This window comes from Sus scrofa, chromosome 10, assembly GCF_054392235.1.
Source record: "Sus scrofa isolate SSC_HxYL_T2T_F1_AM1 chromosome 10, Sscrofa_HxYL_maternal_Yorkshire_Landrace_v2.0, whole genome shotgun sequence".
NCBI classification, from domain to species: domain Eukaryota; kingdom Metazoa; phylum Chordata; class Mammalia; order Artiodactyla; family Suidae; genus Sus; species Sus scrofa.
In genome coordinates, this window is record NC_139392.1 from 83668661 (window position 1) to 83686902 (window position 18242).

The window sequence follows — 18242 nt, forward strand, 5'->3', positions numbered from 1 at the left end:
AGAATGACGAATGCATTTCACATCTGCTTACACGTACGTGCTTGTTAGGGGTCTCTGCGAACGCGACTACCCTCTAATGACAACTACTGGGGGAGGGGGAGCAGCCCGGGTGATGACTGCCCTCTGTGGACAAGTCATGTGGTGTGGACACCTGGGGCCTCTGGTCTCTTCTTCCCTCTGGCCTCGTGTTCAGACTTACCTGGAGGACTATGGCAAAGCCCACAGCTGTCTATGTGGTCAGCTCTCTTGGTTTATTTTCTGCCCTTTTTCACAAATGGTTTGCAATAAAAATAACTCCCCCCCCCCGTTCAACGAAATAAGATTAATTGGATTTACCATCTTGGTTAACAAAGACGGCTCTGACTTCCTTGGCAGAAAACCTGAGGAGCCCAGATCTGCTTCTTTTTAGTGAGACAGCCTGTCCATCTGGAGATGTGCTCACCTCTGAGCCCTCTTTGGTCTAACGGACCACGGGACGAGGAGGTGAGAGTGGTACTTGAAGTGCAGAGACTATAGATACATTCTATCACTTTATTTTTTCATTTTACTTTGTTTGTTTTTTAGGGCTGCATGTTGGCATATGGAAGTTCCCAGGCTAGGGGCCGAATCGGAGCTGCACCTGCCGGCCTATGCCACAGCCATGCAAACGCGGTATCCAAGCCATATATTCGACCTATAATGAAGCTCACAGCAACGCCGGATCCTGAACCCACTGATCAAGGTCAGGGATCGAACCTGCATCCTCATGGATACTAGTCGGGCTCATTCCCACTGAGCCACAGCAGAAACTCCTATCACTTTGTTTTGATAATGTCTAGTTACATGTACATATTTATCAGACTATCGATAATCCCAGTAGCAAAGAGAGGCACAGCGTGACAGCAGGACCATCTTTCCTGAGAGACAGTGAGTTACTCCACTTCCATCTTCGGCTCTGAGGGCCTTGGGGTGGCCGCCCGCCCCGTTTTGTGACTTGGGACTTCTCCCTGTGGACATGCTCCTCCCGTGGTCCCAGCAAGAGTCCGTGTGGAAGGTTTCGGGGCAGAGGCCAGTTCATTTAGACGAGACTGTGTCATGGGCATATTCTCACTTCTCTGCTGATCCACATCTATTCCTACTCCTCTTCTCCGTGCAGCTCAAGTTGTCAGTTTTAATCTATAAATCCTCTGTGATTTGGGTCTCCCCCAACATTCACTATCGCCTCTCCTGCTCTGCTTCTCAGTGTCAGTTGAGATAAATGACCTGCGAGTTTTGGCATTTGCAGCGGGCCTCCTGGTCAGTGAGAAAATTAACAAATCTGTCCATCTTTGCTTTTTTTCTTTCCCACACCTCATAGGCATATAAGAACCAAAGGCGTGTTATTTCCTTGGCTTGCTCTACCCTCTCATTACTAATCCTCAGGTGACAGATTTCGGATCTAGTGGCAGGATGAGGGTTGCTATGACAACCTGATGATGCTTGGTCTTCCACAGGAGGGCATTTTTGGACAGGTCTCCACAAAGCCCCCCCTTTGGGTGGGGACCACGACCATCATGGCACACAAGACCCCCCCCCCCCCCGCCACAAGGGATCTAGTGCCCTCTGTGCCTTGGAAACACCATACACATATTAATGAGTGTCCCTCTGGAAGAAAGAGCAAAGCCTCATTGTGTGATTTGGGAAGTAAGAACCAGGCTAGTTTGGAAGTGGGCTCGAATTTGGACTTTTTCTCTGGGCTGGAGGTACCCAGGACTAGGACTCAATCAGAACATCTGGCTCTTTGAAATGGAGCAAAGGGCAACAATGGAACTAGTACACTGCTCTCTCTATAATTACTCTTTCCTTTATTGCAGTGTATCAGCACTTCCCACTCAGAATTTCCTGGCTGCTTTGGGCAGCCCAGGCTTTCCAGCAGACTCATTAATTAAGTCCTTCTCTTTCTCGTCCTTTCTCTCCTCAGGTGTTCAAAGAAACAATCAATCACTCATTTCCGTGTTTATACAGAGATGAGGAAACTTTCAACTTTCTCTAAATATGGGGGAAAAAATCACATCTGCTAATAGACTTAAAAAAAAAAAAACCCAGCAAGGAGAGTTTTCACAGGAATACTACAGACACCACAGAGAACAGGAAGAAATATGCCTTTTATTAGACGTCTCATATGTACAGGGAAAGCTGTTTCTCACAACACAGGGGAAGCTGTGAGGAACAGCCACTGTCATCCGAGGTCACATCGCTTACACCGGCCACATCATTTAAACATCACCACGCTCTGTGAACACACAGAACCATTACACAGAAATGCAAAAGAGACGCAGGTATGGGGATGGACACCTCACATATTTTCTAAAAACAAGTGGACACAAAAATACAATGTGCCAGTAAAAAAAAAAAAAAAAAAAAAATAGGCATATCAGTACATGTCTTTTTTCTTTCTTTCTTTTTTGTTAACACACAGTATGCTGAGCTTTCATCTCAAGCTTTTTCCATGTCGGAATTCACAGGCACTTTAGCAATCCAGCCACGGTTTACAGCATGATGTTCAGACCAACAGATGAGATGGAAACACGGTAGCAGCCCAGGTCCTCCTGGCCCACACGTACTTAACATATTGACACGAGGGCAATCTTTTGTTACCACTGTTTGGGGACACCAGAACGTCCCGTGGGATGTCGAACAACTCTCTTCTCATTTATCTTTTCTGTTTCATGGCAGAATTATTTAGAAGCATGGATGGCATCACCAGGAGGAGATACAGCAGGTGGATGAATAGACAAATATCAATGCCAACCAACTTTAAAAATTGGAGAAAGCAGGTGGGTTTTTGGAATCCCAAAATGAGTATCTGACGGATCTTTGTTTCACGCTATGCCCTTCCTGCCAGCTCATCAAACAAAAACTAATTAAAAGAATGACTGGTATGTACTGGGCCAGACACTCATTCTGAGAGGATTTTTTTCCTTAGCTACCACCCCCCACCCCCACATCACAACACACACACAGGCCTGGCAGGCAAGTGGCCTTTGCCCACCAGGGCTCATGCCCACCTCCCGTGCTCCCCACACAGAGTCATGGTGACTCAACACATGTGTGATGAGCAGGACTGAGCAAGGGTATTTATAAACGCAGACAGAATGACTGGTTTATTGATAACACTGAGTTATAAGGCAGTTACAAAGAGACCCCTCCCCCCACCCCGATAACCAGACAGTGTTGGAATATGGCTTAGCTTCTTTTAAATGAAGGAACTTTCCTGTTACAAGGAACCAAGAAAGAAAAGGGAAACCACACTGGTTACAAAGGATTATAAATGACTGTGCCGTGAAGCATCGCAGAGCCCCAATTTCTGGCGTATGTCACCCATTTCCATCCACCAGAGACTGAGATGTTGCCTCATCTAAGAAACTTAAAGGGAAAAAAGAGGGATCAACATCACCCTTAAGTTCAGGGTCATCTGTGGCCACAAGTTGTGTGGGGTGGACACACAAAGCCGAGGACATCCCACAGGATGGGCTATGATTCCCGGTACCCCCATGAGCGTATGAATGCCTTGAACAGGTGATTGTCAGATGGTGAGAAATCCTTCCATGAAATAGACACTTGAGACATAGTGGCAAAGACATTAAGGCCTTCCATCGAATTGCCCACACTGCTTAAAGGCACTGATACCGACAACAGAAATATTCCACAGTACCACTGAGGTTTTAAAAAAACTCCCCCAATACGAGTCTTCATAGGAAAATGTCCTTTATTGCATGACATGAAGCATCTGCTCTTTCTTCTCTTGCTCAGGAATAGAAGGGTCTCCCCTTCTCAGGAGTCTGGAGTCTGTTGAGCCTGGCGACCTGAGAAGGGGACGGGGGCACATCCTGCCGGAAGGGCCCCTTGGGCGGGATGTGACTGGGGTCCTGGACTTTCTTATATGAGTCATAATTGTTGAGCCCCTCGGGAGCAGGGGGCTGCTTCTTCATCTGCTGCTCTTTCCGCCTCTGCTCCTGGCGAAGGAGTTCCTGCGTCTCCAGCATCACCCTGGCATTGAAACCATGCCCGCCCAGGTAGCCATTTCGGGAGCCTTGGTAGCTGGAGTACCTGGGGTTCTCCTTGGCACTCTGGAAGCCTTCCCCAGGGGGGTAGTTCTGCTCCCAAGAGTCCTGGGAGACGGAGCTGGCATTTTTCCTGCTTTGCCTAGAAAGCAAAGCCCAAAGGTGAGTGGGAGGGTTGGGAGAAGGGGAGGGAGGAGGATGGAGGGAGAGAGTGAGGGGCAGGGCTGAGCCAGAAGCACACATTTCCACATCTCAAGAAACATTCCTGTGTTCCAAACATGCGCCAGACGCTGTGATAGGGGCTGGAGGATGAAATCAGGACTGTCCTGGGCAAACATGAGTCTGAGACAAGTGCACAGAGGCTAAACAGGAGAGAGCGCTAATAGATTCTGCAGTGACTCAGAAACAGGGTCCTCCTCCTGAGTCTGGCGAGGCGCTACCTGGTCCACTTAGAGTAACACGATCTCCTGCCATTTAGACTCACTGGCAAGATGCTGTACAGGAGTATTAGAGATGTGGCAGCTTCTACACCAGCAATAACTGCTCGCTTTAGAACATTGCCATTCAATCCTAAACAAGCAAAGCAAAATATGTCACACCGCCATCACGCCAGGGAGGCTGGCTCACGTGAAGTCCAGGTAATGGATTACAATATGAGTTCAGTTATAAAAGATTTAAGTCTAGACTCCTTTATGATTAAAAATGCAACAGGCAGTCCCTTAGAGCCTTAGCTTTCGAGCTGTCTGTGTCAGCAACTGACATGCTTTGGAATACACGCTCATCAAGACTGCAGAATCTGGGTGTGCATGGAGCAAGCACTGTTTTCCTGCACACGGCATCCTTACCCAAGGCCAGGATAACTTACTCAACTCACTTTCTGTCACCCCAAGATGGGGAAATAAATCAGAGTCCTATAGAAATTTCAAATCCTTATCACTCCTGCAATAAAGTTGCACATCATTTTCAGGAAACATTATTGTTTTGAAACATCTTTAATTTACTATCAAGTCTCTAGATGCTTTTATGAATTTACAATAAGATTGGCTATGATAAAGTAAAACAATTTTGTGCCAGAAAGGAAGACATGCCCTAATTTTTTTGCCTTGAACATGGAAGAGAGGGAGCGAGAATTGAGTCATAAAGCAAAATATATTGCTCCATTTATCAATAAGAAAATCACTCGGTGACAGTACGTATTGCTTAGGCTTTCACATCAACACACACAACATGACAGAGTGTTCCAAAGGACTCGGGTAGAGAGAAAATAAGTTCTAGGCAGCACTGGGTCTCCCACAGGAAGGCAGCAATTTGCATATCTGAACATTTGGAAGTGCCATCAATATGGCTTGGAATGAAATCTGCCCATTTTCCATATGGCCTACGATGTAGTCAAGGGGATTTTCCATAAGGAAAATGAACCAATATCTCAGCCTCAACTCTGGCTATGACTCTGATTAATTGAACAGTCTACAGTATATCTATCCTTTGACTGGGAATTGGGCCATTGGTACAATCAGCCCAGGCGAGAATCCTGAGACTTGATGGAATAGTTTATTTGCCTAAAGCTCTGATTATCTTCACTTAAAAAGTCATAAATTAATCTTCCCAGAGTGATGAATGAAGGAACATGCCAGCATGAAATCAAGGGATTTGACATTAATCATGAAACTTTAATTAAGACAGCAAACTTGTTACTCATGTTACAGCAACAATGTGGGATTCCTTCATGGGTTAGTTATCAATTTAAGGATAACCAGAAATAGGCTTCTTCATCCTCGGCCTATGGAGCTCCACTAGCCCTGTCCACCCCATCCCCAAATCCACAAAGCCTGAGGATTTGCCCCACGTGGTCTGGCACCAGAACTTGAATTTTGAATCAGTCCAGGAAGGCAGAGTCTTTTTGTCTTCAAACACATTAAGAATTCACTAACCATTTGTTTGGGATGGAAATTATGGTGAGGTAGGAGAAAAAAATTCCTTGTAGTTAAAATTTTCTTCAAATTCAACAGCATAGGAGTTCCTGCTGTGGTACAGAATTCCTGCTGGGTTAAGACTCCCACTGCAGCTGCTCAGGTCACTGCACAGGCTTGGGTTCAATCCTCTGCTCAGTACAGTGGGTTAAAGGATCCGGCATTGCCACACCTGTGGTGTAGGTAGCAACTACAGCTTGGGTTTGATCCCTGGCCCTGGAACTTCCATATCCTGTGAGTACAGCCATTAAAAAAAATATTAATAAGCAGCCTAGAAAGAAGAAGACCTCCCTGAGGCTCAAAGTAAGACAGGTGTGAGGTTCAAAGCACGCAGATATGGACACAGGGACACAGAGACACACACGCTTCCTTGCAAGGAAGCTCATATATCAACAAGCTCTTGATTAAGGAAGAGGATCAAGCAATGAGCAGGTCTTAGAGAAACATGCGAAAGCAGCAGAAAAGAAGGGTTCCCTTCACTAGAAAGAAGACTGGCCATAGGCACGGGGCACAGCGGCAAGAGGCTGGGCATGGCATCCAGCCCTCATCTGTGTGTATGCTGTGTGAGCCTGGGAGGTTCATACTCTCGGGGGCCATGTGGTCTCATCTGTGAAACAGGCAGCATCTCCAACCTCCTAGAGTTCTGGGGAGAAATAGATGAAATCACACGTGTCAAATGCTCAGAGAAGTGTGGCACTTGGTATACAGGGGACTAATAGGTGACTTTCAAGTGACTTTGCCTCCAACAACTAGGCTCTGGGTTTGGGAGGGGCTGTCTTTCTGATCAAGGGAAAAAATGAAAAAGATGAGCTTTCCGTTCTTTGTCAGAAGGGTCGGGGGAGCTCAAGGAGCAGAGAAAGGCACCAAGGAACATAGAGACCCTCAGGAACACGACCCAGAGGCAGGCTCAGAAGCAAACCTCCCGCTGTCCCATGGCTGCTTAAAGGCCACGAACAACAGCCACAAAGCATCATTCCTTTCCATGAATTTCTTTATCACCAACACACAGGTTGATTTGCTCCTGGACTGAACTCACTGGAGATTCCTGAGTCCACCCAAAGCACAGACCCTGGTTTGGCAGTAATGGCTGAGGACCCCCCCACCCCGCCCCCTGCCAGCAAAGAACACAGAGGGATGTAGAAAGATAGACCTCGGGTGACAAGCAGTGCAGAGTTGGGCCTGGTGGGGAGACAGACTCACAGCCAGGAAGCAAGACTTATGAGCAAGAAGTCAGACACCAGCAGCAGGAGGATGGAGAGGCAGTGGGAAAAGAGAATAAAGAAAACTACTTAATAGGCGTTCCTATCGTGGCTCAGTGGGTTAAGGACCTGGTGTTGCCACGGCTGTGCTGTAGGCCTGCAACAGCAGTTGTGATTTGACCCCTAGCCTGGGAATTTCCTTAAATACATCTTTCTGTCAATGACTATGACCCAACATGCTTGCATGACTCAGATTTAGAGCTGTCTCTGGGGTACTAAGGAAGAGAGCTGGGAACTTTTCTTCTTTTTCTTTTTAGGGCTGCACCCATGGCATATGGAGGTTCCCAGGATAGGGGTCCAATTGGAGCTGCAGCTGCTGGCCTACACCACAGCCACAGCGACACGGGATCCAAGCCATCTGCAACCTGCACCACAGCTCATGGCAATGCCAGATCCTTAACCCACTGAGTCGGGGCCAGGGATGGAACCCACGTCCTCATGGATGCTAGCTGAGTTTGCTCCCACTGAGTCACAATGGGAACTCCAGAGCTAGGAGTTTTTAAAAGGATTTTTAAAAAGAAAGTAAAACAGAAAAAAAGGAAACTAATTTAGGGGAAAAAAATAAGAAAGACATCTTCTTCTGACTGAGACCTGAGTTCTCCTTTTCTCCCATCTTTACAGAAGAAAATAGCGACCAGTAAGGGAGCCCCCATTGACCAGAGGGAACATTCTGCCCCAGTCTCAAGTTACCACCTGGCGGGTGTGCTCACGGACGTTTCAAAATGTAACCTGAATTCTGCCCAGAGGTTTCCTTAATCACAGTGAGAATTTATAAACCCCTGTGGCACGTACATCCCTCTAATTCAAACCACCTTCTCCAGCGCGCCCGAGACAAAGTCTTGACCATTTGTTTTCTTTTAAGCGCCACTTTGCAGCGGAACTCTTTGTGTGTGTGAAATCTTTCTGGTATCAAATGCCACTGCAACTTGTTTAGACAAAACTCTGCTAATCGTCCACATCCGAAGAGCCAAGGTCAAGTGTCTTGGAAAAATATCACATGTCTGACACTGGGATTTGCTGCCAGCTCACACAGGGCATCAAAAGCCCCCCCACCCCCACCCCCCGCCCCCGCCCTCCAGCCTCTGGCTGAGCGGGGCGACTTTGCAAAGAACTGAGCTGGGTCCCAGGCCCCATGAACCCATTTCCTCCCTCACACAGAGGTGCACACCGAGGGATCACAGCTGACCCTCGAACCACACGGGGCTGCTTATACGTGCATCTCACTCAATAGGAAGCACTTCAAGGACTGTATAGTCTGTGGGTAGTTGAATATGTGGATACAGAGGGGTCACGGTTGGAATCGCGGATACAGAGGGCCGACTATACATTGTACCGAATTGACCCCACGTGCTCAAGGGTTACTTGTTCTCTCTAAAAGTTCGCCTAAACTCCCACAGCTCTTTAATTTTTTTTGAGACACTTCTAAAAGTTTTTAAAATTTATTTTTATCTTTTTTGGCCACCCCATGGCATATGGAGTTCCCAGACCAGGAGCCCCAGATGCGACCTATGCCATAGCCGGGACCTATGCCATAGCCCTGTAGCAACACCAGATCCTTTAACCCATTGTACCGGGCCAAGAATCGAACCTGCATCCTGGTGCTGCAGAGACACTGCGGATCCCGTTGTACCACAGGGGGAACGCCATCTCTTTCATTTTAAGAGTTCTCCTTTTCTCCCATTTTCACAGAAGAAAATAGCAACCAGTAAGGGAGCCCCCATTGACCAGAGGGAACATTCTGGTTCTTTAGGGAAATGCTAACTGGCAGCGGTGGCACCGGAAGCAGCAAAAGCTGGTGGTCCCTGGACACACAGGGGCTGCTGCTAGGTGCTTCCCAAGGAGAGGAAGGCAGGACGCACAGCGGAGGGGAGCCCAGCAGAGGGTTAGGAGTCAGGGGGTGCGGGCGCGAGGAGGAAAGGACCCATCTGGGGCGCTGCGCGGCTTTGGAAGCTGAGCAGGAGAAACGCTGGCTTGTTCTCTTCCAGCCCAGGGACCAGGGCCCAGAGTCTCTCCTGCCACCCCTGGCCGCCCTCCCCTTCCTTAGTCCTGGCCATTTCCCATCTCGCTCTCTCCCTACATACACTGCACGAGAGGTCACCTTTGTTCCTTACTCTCAAACACAGCTAAAGCACAGGAACCAAACATTTTGCCAATAAAAGGTCACGGCCCTGTGCTGACAATCTTGTTCACGTGGGCCGGGATGCACGATGGCCCCGAGTGGCTGAGGCAGCAGGACCACACCACGTAATCTTACTTGTAATCTCTGAAGGGTCCCGCATCGGATGCTCCAGGGTGATCCACGCCGAGACCTTTGTCCCCAGTGCTCAGGGCAGCGTGCACAGGGAACTTGACACCTGTACCTACTCGCGTCCAAACTTGGGCTCCAAAGCCCATGGTAGCAAAGAGGCTTATCAGGGCACAGCAGGTTGGAGTTGTAATTCTGGTGGAATTACAAACTTGGGTAGGGCCTTGGGGGGACATTCCTTCATGTTCCTGAGCTGTTTCCTTCTAAGACATGCTCTCCAAGGTCCTGTCCTAAACTTCAAAAGACTCTGACCCAGCCTGGGCCAAATCACTTAATTATTCTCCCATTTAAAAGAAAGAATTTCATACTCAAAGGAGACACAGCTTTATGGATTGAGAAAGAATAGCCGAGCGGCCAAGTTCACACACGGGGCGACCCCATGTGGTCCTGGCTGATGGGGTCAGCACAGTGCAGTCCCTCGGGGCGGTCATAGCGACCAGTTAACATTAAAAGGGACTTGCCTTTATTAGAATCAAGAGTGGTTTTGTATCAGTCAAGTTTACAGATAAGCATTGGCTCCACCGCAACACTGTTTCTCCCCAAATTCAAAACAGTCTGCTTGATACAAACAGGTAAGCGGACTGTTTTCCACCCAAAGTGTTTTTGTCACCTCATTTTATGTATTTATTAAAATTTTTTTTTTTTTTTTTTTTTTTTTTTAGGGCCACACCTGCAGGTTAGGGGTTGAATTAGGGCTGCAGCTGCCAGCCTATACCGCAGGCACAGCAACACCAGATCCAAGCCACATGTGTGACCTACACTGCAGCTCATGGCAACACCGGATCCTTAACCCACTGAGCAAGGGAAGGGATGGAACCCAAAACCTCTTGGATACTAGTCAGGTTCCTTACCGCTGAGCTGCAACGGGAACTCCCCATCACCTCATTTTAAAACAGTGTTCTATACACATGCCTATAAGAATTGTGACTAAAGTGGGGCTTTGGGAAGTTTGGGGAGGTGAATGCTTTTAAGCACTTCCATTATTTTATGCACAGAGAAAACACTTAGATGGAAAATGGCTATAATGACGGTACTGGGCCTCAGTTACCTGAGGGCAGAGAACCCTGGGGACAGAGGTAGCCGCACGCGGGAGCCTGGCCAGGAAGCCCTTCAGGCTTGGCCATCAGCCAGGGAGACGGACATCCCAGGACTCTCTGAGCTTCAACACCAAGCAGAAGCACAGACGGCAGGACAGCATGAGTCGGGACCACTGCGCCCCCTAAATCCCGTGCATGGAGTGCCAACCACCCATCCTTTGGGAGAACTCTAGATTTATAAGGCATCAGTGATTCTAGTTACCCTTGAGCTGAGCAAAGGAAGCGTTATCTTTCCATTTGTCCGCTGAGGAATCGTCTTTGGCCCCAACGGAGGTGGAAGAACCAATCCCAGAACCCAGGTCGGACCCCCACCAGTCCTGGTAGGTCAGGCCACTTCATCCCATGATGAGCTGTCCCGTGAAGACAATGTGTTTCTTCTTCTCCTGAAACACCTTTCTCCTATCACACTGCCCCCCCCAACCCCCTAAGCTGAGCAATGAGCTGTAGCTGTGGTTCCTGAGAGTTGGAAGGAGGGATTTCCTAAAGGACAGGGGACAGGGAGGACTGGACCCTCAGCAGGGGTGGCCATACCGTGGCAGAGAGCTGTACTGACGCTGGGCCTGCTGGAAGCTCTCTCGCTCCTCCTGGCGCTGGCGCTGCAGCTGGACCTCCACGGACACTGAGTGCCGGCCACTCTGCGCTGACGGTCGGGAGTTGGGCTGCAGGAAAGAGATGCAAAATTGGTCACAGAAAGGAAAGACAAATATCACGTGCCTGGTGGACTCTAGCTAGATGCTCAGAGACTGACTTAGTAACACACTGCAACGTGTGTGAATTTTTTTAAAAAATCAAGTGCAATTTTCTCAAGTTTTTTTTGAGCGAGGAGGCAATCTAATTGGTCTTAGCCCCAAATCCCCCATCACCCTAATTTTTTTTTCCCCAACAATGTGTTTCCTATTTATTAATGGTACGTTAATGGGCAGGCTTCATAGCCATCGTCTGCAGTCTGCCACTAAGCTGACCGGATGGCTGTCCCCTTCTCTACAATCACTCAATATTCTTTTTGAATCAATTATGACCTGTGGATGGGAAAAAAAAGGGGGGGGATTTTTAGAAAGCTCAGTAAAGCTGCTCTTGAACTTCAGAGTACAGAAGAATCACCCAGAACCTTTGCTGATCATGCAGAGGACTCAGTGCAAACGTTGGAAATACTCGAGTTCAGTATTCAAATTAATAGCTGAAGTTATAGGGCAGGGGGGAATTATCCAAAGTGATTAAGAAAAAAGCAATCCATTAGAAAGAGAATAGGAAGGATCTATAACAACCAAAGAAGAAGATATCAAACGAGTGGCCTCTTTCCCCCATCACCCTAGCTTCTGATGACGATTTTAGAATGGTTTAAAATGGACAGGTCCCCCTTTTTCGTCTGCCTAGTGAGAGATACCAGTTTACATCCCTTGTGTATATAGCACCTAGAGGGGAGTGAGGCTGCTCAGAAGACCAGGCGTCAATGCCACAAAATCAAAAGAAACATATCCTACGCTACTTCTCAGAGTGGGAAAGTCCACAGTACACTCTGGAAGGTTGACCATGCTGGTGAACCGCAGGCATTTCAGTCTAGCAGTAGGATACAATGTAGCTGAGCCCCCTTTTACTAGAGGATGATGGTTAAGTTCTGAGCCAAGATTCGTTGAAACTAGCCACGGACAAGTTCTCCAATCCACGGATGGCCGCCACATGTGAGCAGAAATGCTTATCAAAAGAATCACCCTGAAAGCTAACAGCTACTGGAGTCGGTTATGAAATCATACATTTTGCCTGAGTTATTAGGAAATGGCATTTGTAGCTAGGTTAATTATATGCTACAGAGAAGTTTTCAGATCTTCTGGCTAAATAATTAGGGCAGCAGGTCACCTGCTGGCTGCTGCCACTGACCAGCTATCGGTTGTATGCTGTGCTGTGTCTCCATGGATGCTTTAGCATGGATGCTGTGCATCCATGGCTTTTAGCTCACCTTCAAGATCTGGCCTCTTGAAAGTCACTCTGCTCAAATATACAACGATGCCTCTAACTTTACAAAACCCCCAACAATGGTTTATCATAGTGTCAATGGCATGCATTCTTAAGTAATCCCTTTTGCTGAGGGCCAACCTCTGTCCCCTTTGTGTTATGCAACATTTTGCAGTAGGCTTCTTCCGCGTGAAGAATGTCTGCTATAAACAAGGTATTGATTTTCTTTTAGAGTTGAAAGCCAATGGCAGGCTTGGACTCGATAATAATTTTCTAAAATAATATGAGACTCAGCATTCATTTGGAGCACTATAAGATAACATGTGGGCTTGTTACTTCCAGAGGGGCTCCTCTGGTTGGCTTTTGTGTGACGAGAAAGAAAGCAGCCTCTATTGTCCCCTTTCTGCCTGGCCAGCAATATCTTATTTGTTGGTAAGCAGGAATAAGGCAGTATAATAGGACACCATTTCAAAAGCATATGGCATCATCAGTGAGCATATTAAAAATATCCCGACACAAAAATAATGTGTGAAGAGATTAGGCTTTATAATACCCTAGTCTCTACTAGGGGAGTTTATAACCACACGCATTGGAGCAAATGTGTGTTCAGAGACCCACTCCGCAACACCGTTCAAATAACACATCAGTGGTGCCTTCAGCAAGGAAAACACTTCATCGAGTGAGTTCTGCTTATGCAAACAAAGAATGAAGCAATTGTTCATCAATGACATTATGGAGACTGTTTCTTCCATGACATTCCATGAAGCTGGCCCAGAAGAGCGCTGAGCTGATCTGCGGTTCACGGTGAGTCCAGGGAAGCTTGCCAGCGGCTGCTCCCCGGGGACAGCGAAGTAAGGAAACACGCCTTCAAAAAGAACCCCGTTTTCCTTTCCTTTCCACTCAGTCTAAGCTACGTGCATGTGTCAAACAGTCTTGAAAGACCTGGCATTCGGCTGCAGGATTTAGTCACCAGCTTTTTAAGCTCATGCTGCTCTGTGACACGCTGCTTGTGGAGCTGTGAAAAGAAAATGCAAGGTCTTGTAGAAATTTCAGGTGTATTTTTAAGTTCTTTCTCCCAGAGGCTTGAACATTTGATTCTGAGGGAGGGAAAAAAAAAAGCAGAAGGGCTTTTGTTTCCTCCACTGTGTGTTTTCTGATGCTGTTCACCTCCACGCTTATCGGTGGCAATCTAGCTGGGTCTGGATGAACCCCAGTAATAAAATTATCATCAGACGGGATCGGAAAACTTGGAGTGAATGAGTTTGGAATCAGCAAACTGACACACTTCATTCTGCTTGCTCATTCTGATGAAATATAAACCTCAACCTTACTAATTTACCTCCCCCCACCAAGAGCATGCAAAGGCCTAGGTTATTAGACAGAATCACCCTTATCTTTAAGATGAAACCTGACTGGGTCACAGATTTCAAGGAGGACTGTGTGCATAACAGACCCAGCCCGAAAACTAAATAGGTTCGTGCTGGCAAGTTTTCTACTTGGTCTGAATCAAAATTAACCTGATTCATGAGTTCCTATTGTGGCTCAGCGGTAACAAACTCGACTAATAACCATGGAGGATTCGGGTTTGATCCCTGCCTCGTTGCTCTGGCGTAGGCTGGTGGCTACGGCTCCGATTTGACCCCTATCCTGGGAACTTCCATATGCTGTGGGTGCAGCCCTGAAAAGAAAAAAGAAAAAAAAAAAAATCACACACACACAAAAAACCTGATTCATGATTTCAAAGACGATCTAATACAAATGTAAAACACGGGAACGGTATTACAGTAACAGCCCCTGACTTTTAGATACTGTGGTTTTGTGGTTTCCATCCCTGTGCAGAAATAGAATACAGGTGTCTAGAGTCCAAAATCACAAAAATAAAGATAGAAATGAAGAAAGGGATCATTTGTAACCTCAGAAAGAAGGGCAAGTTTTCAAATGAAAAAGCATCAGCAACCACAACAACAAAGCAACATCTATACAGAGAAACATACAGGGAAAGAATAATTGTAAGGATCCTGGAGAGTCACTGGATAAGGAGGCAATAGTTCTGTTTCAAGAATGCAAATTAGAAATAACCCTGGCCTTGTTGGTGATGAAATTGGTGACAGGTGATAACTTTTTAATTAAAAAAAAAACAGCCAAGGTTGCCAAGGACATAATAATGATAGAGGTTGTAACATACTCTTTATACTGTATAAAAAATGTATATAGTTCTCTCATGGCCAGTGGGTTAAGGATCTGGCATTATCACTGCTGTGGTGCAGGTTCAATCCCTGGCCCAGGAACTTCCACATGCCAAGGGGGCAGCCAAAACAAAAACGAAAACAAACAAAAAAACCAACAAGACAAAACAAAACAAATCCCCCCAAAAACCCACCAAAACCCCAAAGAGAGTTCCCCGGTGGCTCAGTGGGTTAAGGATCCGGCATTGTTACTGCTGTGGCACAAGTTCCACCCCTTGTGCCATGACCAGGAATGGAATGTGGCCAAAAAAAAAAAAAAATTACATAAAGCTTGGGAAAGCTGCACAACTTTGGTATTACTTACTAGTGTAAAATAAAGTATTGAAAATATCTTCCATATAGTGTTTCGTTAAATGAAGTCATTAAGCATTTCTCTCCATTAAGTAAAATGATTCTTATTTTTCCAAAATAAAAGTAGATAATACAAAATACAAAAACACAAGCCTCAAACTGTTAATAGTTAACAGACTAAAGAAAGACCAAAAATAGATATACACTGCACAAAGTTTCAGCACTAATGAGAACTAGGTAATATTATAAGACTTTTAGAGCTTCATAACAAAGTGTAGGTGTCTCTTAGGAAATAAAATTCACTAGTTTTATTAGCTTTTACATAAAATACTTAATAATTTTTAACTACTCGAATTTCTTCTACATAGATGATAAACACGGCATATATGCATCTGTGGGCATGCGAGTGTATACGGTGACACATACAACACAGGTCTTTTACACGATCATTTGGGGTGAGTTTTTGACTTAAATTATGAATGATGAAAAGTTACAAATTTTCAGGACATGGAGAGAAAACAACAACAACAACAAAAATAAGAAAGTTTGTGTGTTTGGAAGAAAACCTCTGACGATGCTGCTGCTGCTGCTGCTGCTGCTAAGAAGAACACAAAGACCAGTGATAACCCTTGGAGATTCAAAGTACTGCTTTTGGCAGTTCAAACGCACTGTAACCCTAGTATGAATTCCATCTTCTGATAAAAATGGTCATTTAAAGATTTGGTAAAGGGTAGCAATAATTTACCTGCCATGAAATCACGTAAAGCGTGTATGCTGTTTACTCTGCTTAATTAAAAGTGGTCATTGCTCATACTGGTAATGATTTCCCGGAGTGGACTTACTGCCAATTTCTAATCAAAACAGAGTTAACTTCTGTCTCTGGTTCTGTCCCCTCAGCCCTCCCCTCTACCCATCACACATGGTACTTACACAGCTATCGATTGAACTCTGTGGGTTCTGAATGTTGAAAAGCTTAATTGCTGCTAATGATGTGAGTAATGGCTGAAAAATTGCAGCGCATACCAATTTCCCTCATCAAGATTTTATAAATATGTGTTTTGGTCTTAACACGCTATTTGTCTTCTCATCTTTCCCAACCAGGGTTTGGATCTATCTGCCCCTCTTAATCAGCAGGTCAGTCGAAAATAAAACAAAGGAACAGCTCTACCCACCAAGCAGCTCTCCGGTGTCACCGGTGGGTGAAAGGCAGCCTCAGGCGTGTCACCACCCAGGGCTCCGTGGGTAGAACAGTAACGGGTCTCGGGGGCTTTGGCTGGGAGGGTGAGTCAGGGGGTTCCAGGAAGGGGTCTACGCTGCAGCAGCACACAGATACCCTTGATGTGACTAAAAGGTACCCCTTTGCTGCAGGGATGGGTTTCTCTGGGTGGGTTTCCAAGGGAGGTGATCTCCACTCAGTCTGAACTAGAGTAACACCAAGCACAACAAGGCTATCAACGAAGAAGGCATTTCCTGAGTCCAGGCATGGATGTTCCTTACCAAGAAAGGAGAGCAGCTCCCTCTGAAGTTTTAAGACAGAGGAAGACAAAAAGAGAACCGTCCTTTCCTCCAATCCCCCAGGTCCAGGGGAAGCATCTGGGGGTGCAGGATGGCTGTGCCGTGTAGACTGGCCCCCTCCCTAAAGCAGGCAAGACCCTAAAAGGGTAGGAGGAGCCATTCAAAGTCAAGGGCAGGAAAATGCAGGAGGGGACAGATCTTTTTCATTTATTTAAGGACAGACAGCAAGGAAGACAGCCTGGGGGTGAAGAGCCCATGCACATCTCAGAGGATCAATTTTCTATCTGAAGGACCAAACTACTTTCCGTCACTACCAACCCGGGATGGAGAGGATTTAGCAATACAGCTATTAAAGGCTCCATTATCCCATCTATCAGCCGTCTCAGCCAGCAAGTCTGCTTGCGGGCAACACTCAGGTATCTGCAAAGTTTGAACAGCGTACTGTACTTAGGTCTGCAGCCTGCAATTTAATTCTTTTAAAAGCAACACTCAGTCCTGTCCCTATCCGAGCTCTTCGATAATAACCCTAACCTCAGCTATTGTTCCATTATCTTAAGAAAGATTTAAAGCAACTCGCTGCTTTATTTATGCTGCACCTGTGGCTCTACGTGGGGAAGGACTTTCCTTCTCTTTCTCTTCCTTCTCCTCCTTCTTTTCCTTCTCCTTCTTCTCTTAATCAACTTGGGAGAGAATTCACTTCGATTACAGAGCTAAGGAAATATTCTGGGCCTCCGCTTCCCTAAAGGCCTTTTGTGCCACAAATCGGCTCCCTCAGGCCCAAATGTTATTTTGAACCAAAGCTCAGGAACAGGTGTGGGCTGAACTGCTAGAGTTGAGAGAGAACATTTTGAAAATGGATGAGTTGAAAAGCGCCACTTGGATGAATTTCCTGCAGCATCTCTTTCTGGAGGTAAAGCCACGGGCTTGGATATTGTTCTGTGTGAGACGTCTGACTGCCCTTTGTGTGTGGGCATTTCTAACGCGCATGACCATTTCAGCTAATATGGTCTGAACTGTACACGTGGCTTGAGGATGTGTTTATGGCGCCTTAAAACGAAAACAATCACAGACGATTCCAATGAGTAAAATCCTTTCCAAACACAGTGACCTTTCAAGGTCAGAATGCATACGGGAAAAGATAAAAAGATTGATTCCAAGACGCTCAAAGCTCATTTGGTAAAACAGATAATAAAAACCATAGACCAAGCTACGTTTTGAATGACTGAACAGTTCTTAATAAGGCAACAATGAGAACTGGTATGAAAATTAATAAGCTAAGTAGAATTGCCATCACTTTAAGTTCATTTACATGGTCTGTAGAATGGAGAATACACAGCAAGATCCCAATTGTTTGAAAATGGAAAAAAAAAAAAGAAAGAAAGAAAAAAGAAAAAGAAAAGGTCAATATCTGACCCACAATTTGGGAAATTATTCCACTTCTAAGGTAATCAGCCTATCATCCAAATAATTCCCCACTCACTCATTACAGGAAATGATTGTACAAGCCAAGTTGTCTGTCTAAAGTTGCTATGGCATTTGGATATACAATAATTTGGCCTATGACTTTCAGTAGTTGAGTTTCCTAAT

General features: G+C 46.0%; 1 protein-coding gene across 46 annotated transcripts in view; it reads right to left on the bottom strand.

Annotated features, from left to right (window-relative positions):
* Positions 1 to 2104: 2104 nt before the first annotated feature.
* The window catches only part of PARD3 (par-3 family cell polarity regulator), a 634673-nt gene continuing 618535 nt past the window's right edge, over positions 2105 to 18242 (bottom strand). For all 46 annotated transcript variants that reach the window (XM_084980471.1, XM_084980461.1, XM_084980477.1 and 43 more), the window contains 2 exons: positions 11185 to 11312; positions 2105 to 4164 (listed from right to left, as the gene is read on the bottom strand). In XM_084980471.1, the coding sequence (XP_084836597.1) occupies positions 3768 to 4164; positions 11185 to 11312 (525 nt within the window). In that variant the 3' untranslated portion in view covers positions 2105 to 3767. The remainder of the gene's footprint in view (positions 4165 to 11184; positions 11313 to 18242) is intronic.